The sequence below is a fragment of the Carcharhinus amblyrhynchos genome, chromosome 14 (genome assembly GCF_965287045.1).
Source record: "Carcharhinus amblyrhynchos chromosome 14, sCarAmb.v2.hapA, whole genome shotgun sequence".
In the NCBI taxonomy this organism is placed as follows: Eukaryota; Metazoa; Chordata; class Chondrichthyes; order Carcharhiniformes; family Carcharhinidae; genus Carcharhinus; species Carcharhinus amblyrhynchos.
Window position 1 is genome coordinate 34,995,943 of NC_137337.1, and position 12,530 is coordinate 35,008,472.

The 12,530-nt window shown below is 39.7% G+C and overlaps 1 protein-coding gene across 2 annotated transcripts in view; it reads right to left on the minus strand.

Moving 5' to 3' along the window:
• Positions 1-2,496: 2,496 nt before the first annotated feature.
• The window catches only part of l2hgdh (L-2-hydroxyglutarate dehydrogenase), a 35,531-nt gene continuing 25,497 nt past the window's right edge, over positions 2,497-12,530 (minus strand). For both annotated transcript variants that reach the window (XM_080202643.1, XM_080202642.1), the window contains one exon: positions 2,497-2,981. In XM_080202643.1, coding sequence (XP_080058769.1) covers positions 2,786-2,981 — 196 coding nt within the window. In that variant the 3' untranslated portion in view covers positions 2,497-2,785. The remainder of the gene's footprint in view (positions 2,982-12,530) is intronic.

A 12,530-nucleotide genomic window follows, 5' to 3' on the forward strand; every position in this document is an offset into this window, starting at 1 on the left:
GGCCTACTCCTGCTCCTATTTCTTATGTTCTTATGATGCTTCTAGCCCAAACAATACCTACAAATTCTCACCATTAAGGCTGAACCATGAATAATAGGTCACCTGGAAAGGAACAAGGAAGGGGCCTCCCAAATTTGGAATGCATTTCAGAAATCAAAAGTCTCAAGAAAGGAGAAATGTTCCTTTTTTATAACTTGCAATTCACTTCTAAATTATACTATAAATTATATAAGTTTATCTGCACCAAATATAAGCATCTGTTATGCAACAAGCCATTCAGCCCAACCAATCATACAAGTCTCCTCCAACATGGCTTAACTTCATCCAATTAATTACCCTTTTCATTCTTTTCTTCCTCACATACTTATTAATGTTCCCTTCAATACATCTATACTATTCATATCATCCACTCTATGGCCCAGATTTCGTCTTTGAGGCAGGAATTGAGAATCAGGTCATTATGCGATGTCTTAACCATGCTTCCTGTCCAACAGTGGCTGATGATACTATTTTCATCATAGGGTGGCAGTAGCGAGCTGGAGTCAGGGCTGCCACTGCCCAAAAAGAGGGTGCAGGCAAAAACCCAGGCAGGTGGATGCCAAGGTGGTCACGTTCAAAGGCTCACTTTTGTTCCTTAGGGCATTGGCTGAGTGTGAGCCCTCTAAAGTTTCATCCTTCTACCCGCTGAAGCCCTCACCCCTCCATACCCACATCCATTGGGGCAGCACAGTGGTTAGCACTGCTGCCTCACAGCACCAGGGATCTAGGTTCGATTCCCAGCTTGGGTCACTGTCTGTGTGGAGTCTGCACATTCTCCCTGTGTCTGCATGGATTTCCTCCAGGTACTTCAGTTTTCTCCCACAGTGCAGATTAGATTGATTGGCTATGCTAAATTACCACCTAGTGTCAGGAGGATTAGCAGGGTTAATATTTGGGGTTGAGGACAGGGTCTGGGTGGGTTTGTTGGCAGTGCAGGCTCGATGTATTGTAGGGATTCTATGAATCCAACATCCCTCTCATCCCCATATCCACTAACCCAGTATCAATTATGTACAGAACTCTGGAACCCTATAATAACATTGAGAAGATATTAAGATGCTCATGAAACTGTCAAAATGTGAAAACACAAAAAATAAAAAATTATTTTCAATGGCCAAAAACCATTAACATTAATTCAGTCTCTTTGACAGGTGTATCAACAATCAGTGCTGAGCTGAATCTGTTAATGGGGTTTGGGAATCAGCCAAGAATCCACAGAAGGATTCCACTGAAAAGCTGTATGAACAAAGCCTCCACAGCTGAACACCTTTGAAGTCTTTGGAAGAGGTAATCCATCTGTTCAATCTTTGGTGAACCTACGTCAGGGTAGCACTTCAACAAGAGATTAAAGCCCAGGGAAAAATTGACAGTCAATTTGAAAAATCAATAATTAATGTTGGAGAGTACTTTTATCGATTGGATTACATACTTCAATGCATAGAACCATAGCATCAACAGCACGGAGACAGGTCCTTCGGCCCAAACTGGCCCATGCCGACCAAAATGCTAATCTAAGATTTGCCTGCATTTAGCTCATATCCCTCTAAACCTTTCCTATCCATGTATCTGTCCCAGTACCTTTTAAATGCTGTCACTATCCCTGCCTCAGCCACTTCTTCTGGCAGCTCATTCCACATATGTACAACCATCTGTGTAAAAATGTTGCTCCCCAAGTTCCCATTAATTCTATCCCCTCTTAACTTAAACCTGTGCTCTCTCGTTCTTGATTCCCCAACTCTGGGGAAAAAAATTGAATGCATTCACCCTTTCCATGCCTCTCATGATCTTATACGTCTCTATAAGATCACTCCTCGGTCTCCTACACTCTTTAAAAATAAGTCCTAGCCCATCCAATCTCTCCCTTGAACTCAATCCCTTGAATCCTGCCAACATCTTTGCAAAAAGGATGTTTTACATTCAAACATATTCTCACTTTCACAATGCTGGCAAATGTAACGGTTACTTACCTTTTTGAAACTAAATCCCTATCATTAATTAGTGTACTAACAACATATTTAACTTATACACCACTACATTATAACTTGTGAAGCTGTCACTACCTTTGCACTTCCACCCAAAGGTTCCCAGCTCCAGAATAGTGTTCTCCCTTGATCCAATGCTCCTCTGAGGTACTGTGAATCATATAAGCGACCAAAACAGACCAGCTGCTGAAAATGGTTGGAGATCTAAAATGTCCATCCCTGCAATGGTGAAAATGCTGCTTCTGCTGTCACTACCCACACCCTCTCACATACAACCCTTAAAAATGTCACACAATGCTAATGGGGGCAGAAATCCCAGCACCCGTTCCCACCCACTGTCATTCCAGCATGGACAGAGATGTGAATATCTGGTCCCAAGTGGTAGTGATTTTCGTATTCTTACTGCTGAACATGAGTATAAAGCACTTTTTTAATATATATACAAAATTCAAATAGTTGTTTGAAATGTGATTTGTAAACTAAATTTATTTTCATATTCAAATCTTAGTTATTTCAATTTGCAGCATCTTATTTGTAGTGATATATTCATGCCTGAACTGGTTTAGAAAAAAACAACTTGTAATAAATTCACAAATAGAAGTCAGCACAACATCTTCAGTAGGACTCGAAGTTGTACAGGTATAAAAGAGGAAGCATGTGTAAAAATAGGTAATTCAGTTTTCGTCTTGAGTTTTAAATATCCCACCATATTTTTTTGTGCGTGTAAGTTACCAACATTTTTTAATACATAGAAATGTAAAATATTATAATTCAAATTTTTTGCTTGCTTCATCAGCAATGACTTCGCCAATCGCTAAGGATGAAGTCGCTGCAGGAGAAGGGGCATTTCGAACATGAAGAACACGGCTCCCAATAACCCCAGAACCCCCATCAAACACAAAGTCATCCACGAGATTGCCATCTTTGTCCAAGGCTTGGGCTCTTACTCCAGATGGCCCTCTGCAGAAACAGCACACACTTGAGGTTACTTCAGTTATAATTTAAAAAAAAAGAAAACTTTAAAATCCTTTATGTGGAGAGATTACATTTATTTCCAATTTAAAATATACTATATTCTAATTTTACCAAACTATCAGTAGTCCCAATCTTCCTGTAGTAGAAAGCTGCTACAAAGTTGAAGCATCTGTTTACATCAAATCAACAGTAAAGTTTTAATCTGAGCTACGATTAGGATAATTAATTCCATGCAATTTACATTGTTTCTCAAACTAACCTTACAAATTTTGACACTGAATATGCAACTCCAAATTTACTAACAAGATAGTGATGGAAATTTAACAATCATAAGCCAATATTAAAGCAAAAACATATCAAAAACTTGAACATACAGTAAACTCCTTTTATGTAGTCTTCAGAAACTCCTTTTCTTAATTTTGTGCTTCCAAATTTGGATTTATCCACTTTGCTTTTCTCCTATCCCCTTACAGTTGGGACAGCAAGACAATTTGGGTCATACACCCCTTGTACAGGTCTACAGTTTGGTAATATGTAGCCACCTATCACAGAGTGTAGTTTTCTCTTCCAGAGATCGCAGTACTCCACTACTGCAAGCATCTACATTCATAAGAACATAATTGCAGGGGATGACAATGAGCCCTTTGAGTCTGCTCCACCAGTCATTGAGTTTATGGCTGAGCTGTGATGTAACTCTATGTATGTGCCTTTGCCTCACATCCCTCAATACCTCTGGTGAATTAAAATCTATCAATCTCAGCTTTAGAATGAATTGATGTAGCATCAATTGCTATTTGTGAAAGATAATTCTAAACTTCCAACACTTCTTGCACGTAAAAAATATTCTCTAACCTCACTCCTGCAGTATTTGGCTCTGATCTTTAAACTATCTTATGTAGTACTAGACTCCAACTATCAAATAGTTTCTCTCTATCCACTGTCAGATCTCATTTCAATCAACTCGTTCCTCAGCCTTCTAAACTCCAACAACTTGTATTTACCTAGCACTTCTAACACAACAAAATTCTAACTCCAATTCTGCGACATCCCTCCACCCTCTAGACATTTCAGTATCAACCCTCTTAAGAATTTTATGTTTCAATTAGAACACCTCTCACTCTTCTAAATGCCAAGGATTATTGGCCTAGTCTAAATCCCCTCATAGGACAATTCCATCAACCCAGGAATTAATCTAGTGAACCTCTTGATTTGATTTATCATCATATGTATTAGTATACTGTGAAAAGTGTTTTTTTTTACACTCTATACAAACAAAGCATACTGTACATAAAGGAAAGGAGCAGGTACAAAATGTAGTGTTACAAGCATATGTTTTTGTCATGTGGGCAAATTGAATTCACTGAAAACTGGCATCTGTGATGGTGGGGTCCCCAGGAAGAGGCTGACTGAAAATGACTGCAAATACTTCAGTCTTGTCTTTTGCACTGATATGCAAGGTTGTCCCATTATTCATGATCAAGGTGTTCATGGAGTCTCCTCCTCTTGTTCGTTGTTTAATTGTCCATTGTCTTTCACAGATGTGGCAGGGATACAGACTCTGATCTCACCTTTCTCAGGTCTTAAGTGGATGATCTCACATTTACCTACCCCAAAATCCATTTGTTACAATTTTGTCATTTACTTAATCCAATCATGTTCCAAGACATTATCTTTCTAATTTTATGCTTCCATCTACATTGCTGATAATTTTTGTGAAATTGGTAAACATGGATATATAATTCTCTCTCACAGAATATAACTTCAACAGCATGAACAGCTAGAAATTCAGTGAATGAGGGAGTTTGGTGGGAGAGGAAGGTGTTCCTTTGTTTTTCTATCCTTTTCAGCCACCAGTATTTCGTCCTTCAGTACAAGGAAAGAAATTTAATGGTGAGTAACTATTAAGTTATTTGATTTATAATAAATAGTCTGTAAAAGCTAAGGTATGGCAGGGCAGCTTGGGAGCGTAAAATGTGTATCCTGAGGCATGTGGGGAATCATGGATGCACCACGTATGCTAGACTAACATCTGCAGGAAGCACTAGTGAGTCCAGTAGCTTGAACTTCAGGTTTCAGAACTCAAGCAACAGCTGGAGTCACTGTGGTACATCTGGGAGCAAAGAGTTATGTGGATTGCATGTCTAGAAAGGTGATTACACTTCAGGTAAGAAGCATACAGGCAGATAAGAGAACCAGACAAATGAAAGTCCTCAGGGTCAATCTTGCTTGCTAATTGGTTTTCCATTTTGGATATTGGTGAGGGGGTGAGGAGGGGGAGATGGGGGTGGGTCATTCCTCAGAGTAGTATAGCAAGAGTCTGAGGCCTCACATGTGGTTCAGCTGCACAAGGGGAGAGGAAGAAGGGTGGAAGAGTAATAGTAATAGGGGCTTCATTAGTTAGGGGAATAGGTAGGCTTGAACATAACTCCAGGATGATGTGTTGCCTGTCAGATGACAGGCACATGGATGTTACGAAGTGGCTGCAGGACATTCTTCTGTGGATGAGTGAACAGCCAGAGGTCATGGTTGACATAGGTACCAATGGTGGGAAAAGGGATCGAGTCCTAAAGGGAGATCTTAAGGTGTGAGGAAAGAAATTAAAAAGTGGGATCTCAAGAGCAGTAATCTCAAGATTACTCCCAGTGCCACATACAGGTAAGCATAGGAACTGAAATGAGGAGGAATTTCTTCACTGAGAAGGTGCTGAATTGTTGAAATTCTTTACTCCAGAGAGCTGTAGCAGTTCAATCATTCAGCGTGTTCAAGACGGAAATTGATAGATTTCTGGATACCAATAGCATTAAGGGATTATGGAGATAGTGCAGGAGAGTTGCATTGCTACAGACAATTAACCATGATTTAATTGAATGGTGGAGCAGGCTCAATGGGCTGAAAAGCCTACTCCTGCTAAAATAAAAGCATAATACTGTGATGCTGGAAATCTGAAATAAAAACTGAAATACAAACAGAAAATGCTGGAAAAACTCAGGAGATCTGGCAGCATCTGTGAAAATACAAACAGACTGTTAATGGTGACGTTAAAGGCTGCTGATAGTGGCATAAAGGTAAGATAACAGAACATGTTAAGAGCAGAACCAGGGTCAGTGCTCAATCAAAGCAAAACATAAGAACAAGTGACAGATGGCCCTAGTGCAAGGGTTGGTGAGGGGTGGCAGGTGGCTTGGGAAAGTATTGCATGAGAAAAAACGGTCAAGATGTAGGAGAGACGTCATGGTTGAAGTTGTTGAAGTCACTGTTAAGTTCAGAAGGTTGTAAAGTGCCTAATTGGAAGATGAGATATTTTTCTTCCAGTTTGTGTTGTTCTTTACTGGAACATTGCAGCAGGCCAAGAACTTGTGCATACAGAACATTACAATGCAGTACAGGCCCTTCGGCCCCCGATGGTTTCACAGGTCAGCGCAACAATCTAAAGCCTATCTAACCTACACTATTCCAATATCATCCATATGTTTATCCAATGACAATTTAAACACCCTTAATGTTGGTGAATCCATTACTGTTGCAGGCAGGGCATTCCACGCCCTTACCACTATGAGTAAAGAACCTACCTCTGACATCAAGATGCTGAGTTGAAATGGTAAGCAGCAGGAAGGTCAAGATCACGCTAGCAGACAGTGAAGACTGGGAAAGTTTTATAAACCAGAGGATGAAAAAAAAGGGAGAAAACTGGTATAAGTGAAATCCAGCAAGAAAGTTAAAGTTTCTACAAGTATATAAAAAGGAAAAGAGTAGCTAATGTGAGGGTAAGACTGAGGAATTAATAATGGAAACAAGGAAATGGCAAAGACTTTTGAACAAATACTGTGTATCAGTTTTCACAGTAGAAGGCACAAAAAGCACCCAAATAATAATGGAAAAATCAAGAGGCAAAAGTGAGGGAAGAACTTAAGGCAACCACAATACTGGGAAAATGACTCAAACTTAAGGCAGACCTGTCCCCAAATCTCATGGCTTGCACGAGGGTCTTAAAAGATGTAATAACGGATATGGAGAGTACATTGGTTGTAACCTTCCAAGATTCCAGCAAGGTCCCAGAGATTGGAAAATCACAATTGTAACACCTCCATTCAAAACAGGAGGGAGACAGAGAGCAGGAAACCATAGGCTAGTTAGCCTAATGCCTGTCATATGGGAAAGTGCTGGAATCCATTATTAACCAGGTAGTAGCGGGACAGTTAGAAAACCTAATTACTATCAGACAGAGCCAACAGTTTTATGAAAGGAAAATAGTGTTTGACAAACTTAGAGTTCTTTGAGGATGTAACAAGCAGAGTACTTAAAAGTGAATAAATATATGCGGTATATTTTGATTTTCAAAAGCCATTTGTTAACGTGCCACATTAAAGGTGAGTGTTTGTGGTATTGAAGGTGATATATAAGCATGGTTAGAGAATTGGCTGACTAACAGGAAATGGGGTTGGGATAAATGGGTTATTTTCAGATTGGTGAACTACCTAATAGAGTTTCACAGGGATCAGTGCTTAACTATTTGTGATCTATATTAGTGAATTGAATAATGGGACTGTGTAGCCAGATTTGCTAGCAATACACATAAGTAGGAAAGTAAGTTGTCAGGAGGACACAAGAGTCTGCAAAGGGATATAGAGTGTGCTAAAATTATGCAGATGGAGTATAATGTGGAAAAAATATAAGGCTGTCTATTTGTCAGGAAGATTAGAAAAACAATTATTTACATGAAGACTACAGAACACTAGTAAATAGCAATCTCTGGTGTCTTTGTACGTAAATCATACTGTACATGCTTGCTGCCTTTGTAAGTAATTATGAAGGCAAATGGAATCTTGGCCTTAATTGCAAAGGAGGTGAAGTATAAAAGTAGAGAAGCCTTGCTACAACTGTAAAGGACATACCTGGAACACGGTGTGCGCATTTATCTCTTCAGGAGGAACATACTTGCATTGGAAGTGGTTCTTAGAAGGTTCACAAGGTTGATTCCTGAGATGAGAGGTTTGTCTTAAGGAAAGTGCATGGGTTTCCTTCAGGTGCTCCAGTTTTCTCCCGCAGTCCAAAGATGTGCGGGTTAGTTTGATTGCCCATGTTAAATTAACCCTAGTGTCAGGGGATTAATAGGGTAAATGAGGGGTTACAGGAATAGAGCCTGCATGGGACTGTGGTTGTTGCAGACTTCATGGGCCTAAATGGCCTCCTTCTGTACTATAGGGATTCTATGGAAAGGTTGAGCGTTATGCAGGGCAGGCAGCAAAGTGGGACACTGGCATTCCTAATTGCTCTCGAACTGAGTAGCTTACTAGACCATTTCAGAGAGCAGTTAAGAGTCAACCACATTGCTGTGGGTCTGGGGTCACATGGAGGCCAGACCAGATGAAGATGACAGATTTCCTTCCCAAAAGAGAATGTGAATATGATGGGTTATTACATTAATTGATGACAATTGTCATGATCACCAGACTAGTTTTATATTTCAATGAATTGTATTTATTGATTTGAATCTATTTTTCACTCAGAGCCAGGGCTTCTGGAATATTAGCCCATTGGTACTTCCATGACACCACCATCTTCCCCACTGAATGGCAAAGCAGGTTCAAGAAGTCAATTGGCCTCCTCACTATTTTGTATGTTGTTACCCATTGTCTTTATCCTGGTTAATCTGTATTTGGCTCTCAATTGCCTGATGCCTCAAATGTAAAATTCTCATCCTCATATTTAAATTCCTTCACAGCTCACCTTTCCCTATCTCCTACACTAGGCAACCATAGAACCCTGTGATAACACTTTAAAAATCTATCATTGCTGACACATCATACATTTTTGCCCCATCAAATGTCCAGGGCTATTATTTGGAAATCCCATCCTAATCACTCTGCCGTTTCACATTCCTTTCCTCTTTTAGGGCGGCATGGTGGCAGAACGATTAGCACTCCTGCCTCAGTGTCAGGAACCTGGTTTCAATTCCAGCCTTGGTAGAGTAAGGCATTTGCACATTCTCCCTATCTCTGCCTAGGTTTCCTCCACGTGCTCCAGTTTCCTCCTACAGTCTAAAGATTTGTAGGTTAGATGAGTTGGCCATGGTAAAGTGTGTGAAGTTATGGGGATAGGGTAGGGGAAGAGAGCCTGGGTAAGAAAGTCTGTCAGGGAGACAGTGCAGACTTGTTGGGCTAAATGGCCTCCTTCTGCACTGTACAGATTCCATGATTCAAACCACTTTGATCAAAGTTTCAGTCACTGTTCCCAATATTTCTCTCTTTGGCTCAGAGGACTTGGCAGACGGGATACAATTTGGCAAAGTGTATCTCTGTGACTATCCTCTATTTGTAAAAATAAAAAGCTGAATCTTCTTTTGAATAATGATAGGCTGGAAAATGTTTGAATTCAGAAGATACTCAAGTGACCTTGTACGTGAATGAAAAAATTAACATGCAAATACAGCAAGCAATTAGGAAGGCAAATGATATATTAGCTTTTGTAACAAAGGAAGTGTAAATGTAAAGATGTCTTGCTGTAATTACACAGAGCATTGGTAAGGCCACACCTGAGGTAGTGCGTGCAGTTCTACCCAAGGAAAAACATACCTGCCCTACAGGGAATGCAACCAAGGTTTACTTCACTGGTTCCTGGGATGACGAGATTGTTCTGTGAGGATGGATTGAATAGCTTAAGCCTACATCCACTGGAGTTTAAAAGAATTACAAGTGAATTTGAAACATTTCAAATTCTTAAGGGTTTGACAAAGTAGAGGCTGAGAGCTACTTTCCCTGGTTGGGAATATCCAGAATCTTGAGTCTGAGTCTTAAAATAAGGGGTTGGCCATTTAGGATTGAAACAGAGTTGAAACAGGGAACCCTTTCAAAAGGCTGTAAACCTTTTGAATTCTCCATCCCAGAGAGCTGCAGATGTTCATGGGTTGAGTATTTTCAACAGAGGTTGAAGGGACATGGGGATAGTAAAGGAAGATGGAGTTGTAGAAATTCAACCAAGATATTGTTGAATGGCAAAGCAGGTTTTTTTGGGGGGGGTGGGTGGGTGGGTGGTGGTGGAGGTTTGTTGTTGTTGTTGCTGTCGCTAGTAGTTTGACACCAAAGCAGTCTGTGTCCATATGCAGCAAGCCCATGACCAGATTCAGACTTGGGATGATAAATAGCAAGTAATATTTACACAACACAATGACCATCTCCAAGAAGAGAATCTAACCATCTCCCTTTGACATTCAATGACATTAACAGCGCTGAATCCTCCCCACTATCAACATCCTGAGGGTTACCATTAACCAGAAACTAACCTGGACCAGACATATAAATATGGTGGCAATAAGAGCAGGTCAGTAGCTGGGAAATCTGAGGTGAGTAACTCATCTCTTGACTTCCCAAAGCCCTTCCACCATGTACATGGCAGAAGTCATGAGTGTGATGGAATACTCTCGCTTGCCTGGGTAAGTACGGCTCCAACAGCACTCAAGATAAAGCAGCCATTTCAGCATCATCGCATCCAGCAACGTAAATATTCACTCCCTCCACTACAACAGAGTGGCAGCAGCATGTGCAATATAACAAGAATCATTGCAGCAAATCACTAAAGCTCCTTTGACAGCATCATCCAAATCTGTGACCTCTACCACCTAGAACATCAAGGGCAGTAGACACTATCACATACAAGTTCCTCTCTAAGCCACACACAATCGTGGCTTGGGATCAAGGCTGGAATTTTCTAGCCCTCTTCATCATATGTTTTCCTACCGCAAGATGAGTGAACCACTGAAACCTCTGTTCACACTGGTGGGCTGGACAATCTCACCAGCATGAAGGGCTGGAAATTTTGGCTTATATTGTCGTTCCTTCATTGTCACTGGATCAAAATCCTGGAAGCCCTTCTCCATCAGCACCAAAAGGATACCTATACCACTGGACTGCAGTGGTTCAAGAAAGCAGTTTGCCAGCATCTTCAAGAGCAATTAAGAATGGCCAACAAATGCAAGCCTTACCAGCAAAGCCCACATCCAAAGAAAGAATTTTTAAACAGGCTCAAAATGCCAAATGGCTCAGTCCTGTTTCCATTTTGTATGTTCTTACGTACAATTATGCTTCTATGAACTGCTTTTGGATAGTTTTCTATGTTAAAGGCACTATAATTGCAAGTTGTTGTCACTATTGTTGTTTCCAATGGAAGGTCCAAGACCTGATATGGTTAATCATGTTTCTTTCTTCACAGACGCTGCCAGAACTGCTAAGCATTTTCTGATCTAATCAAGTTCCTTGTTTTCATAACTTAGAATCGTGTCCCCTGACCTTCCTAATCTACCTAGTTTGAACAGCTTGTCTACTTGGACTGAATCTAATATTTATTGTTACATTAAAGAACAACTGAATCTTTTCAAAAGTTATGCTTTTTTGAAAGTATTCTGTTAATTAGTTGAAGTATTCTCATTTATTACTTCAGTGGATTTTTTCTGATCATTCTCTAGAGTTTTATTTAATATCTCTGTCTTGAAGGGAACCAAAACTAGTTGTGGCTTGCCAAGGCTTTGTATAGAATTTTTTAAAAATATACTTAAATTGTCCTGACAAAGCATCCTAACATCACATTTGTGTGATATCCCATTACACTGGTCCTCAATATCACAAGCACTTTATAACCCTTCTGCCACTCAAGCAGTCTTGAGCTTCCAACTCTACATCATGATACATCTTGTTTCTTAAATAATTACAAGGTTCTCATATCTACAACACTATGTGAAAAGCCATTATGTTGATTATTTAAGTGAAGAACATTCTGATAGAAGTATTAAATTTACATGTTACAGGTTAGAACCTATATCCCTTATTCAACTTTCAATTTTTTTCTGAAGTAATATTTCAGATTGGCCATTTCCAGGTCCTTAACTATTTTGCATACTTCTAGAAAAACATTCAGGTTAAAAAGCCTGAGTTTTTCCCTGTAACTTGATAGTTCATGTGAGGGTTTAGGCCTTATAGTTCTAATCTGCGCCATCTCTTGCACTTGAATGTCTCCCATGGTTGTCAGCAATCAATACTGAGCAAAGTGCTTAAGATACATTATAATTAGAGCCCTATTAACTCTGGTAAGCTCATCTGACTTCTGCGTCTTACTGTTCTGACCATGTAGTTAAACATTTTGTTGGTTTTGTCAACTGGATCTGTTAAGCATCAAGCCCACAAAGGCCCCCATGTCTCTGAAATCCATTTAACTTCAACAGATTCAGCATAGAAGCATACGTAATACACACATTTTGCACTTGGAAGATTTTTAAGATTAGAAACTTCAAGGTATTTTATGAAGTTAACTTAGACACTAACTTCTTTTGGCATGAGGATGAGCATGAGGTGTTTCACTCCAGATATGATTCAAGTGACCCACTAGGAAGCTTTTATCAAAGCAAACTTTATTTAAGAACAAAATTAGAATATAACAAAAAATTAACATAGCTCTTACCTATTAAAAGATCTAAATATGACAAAATATAATTCTTAACAGCTAGCCATCTCTATTGTTCCAATTAATCTGTATCACCCATGGACA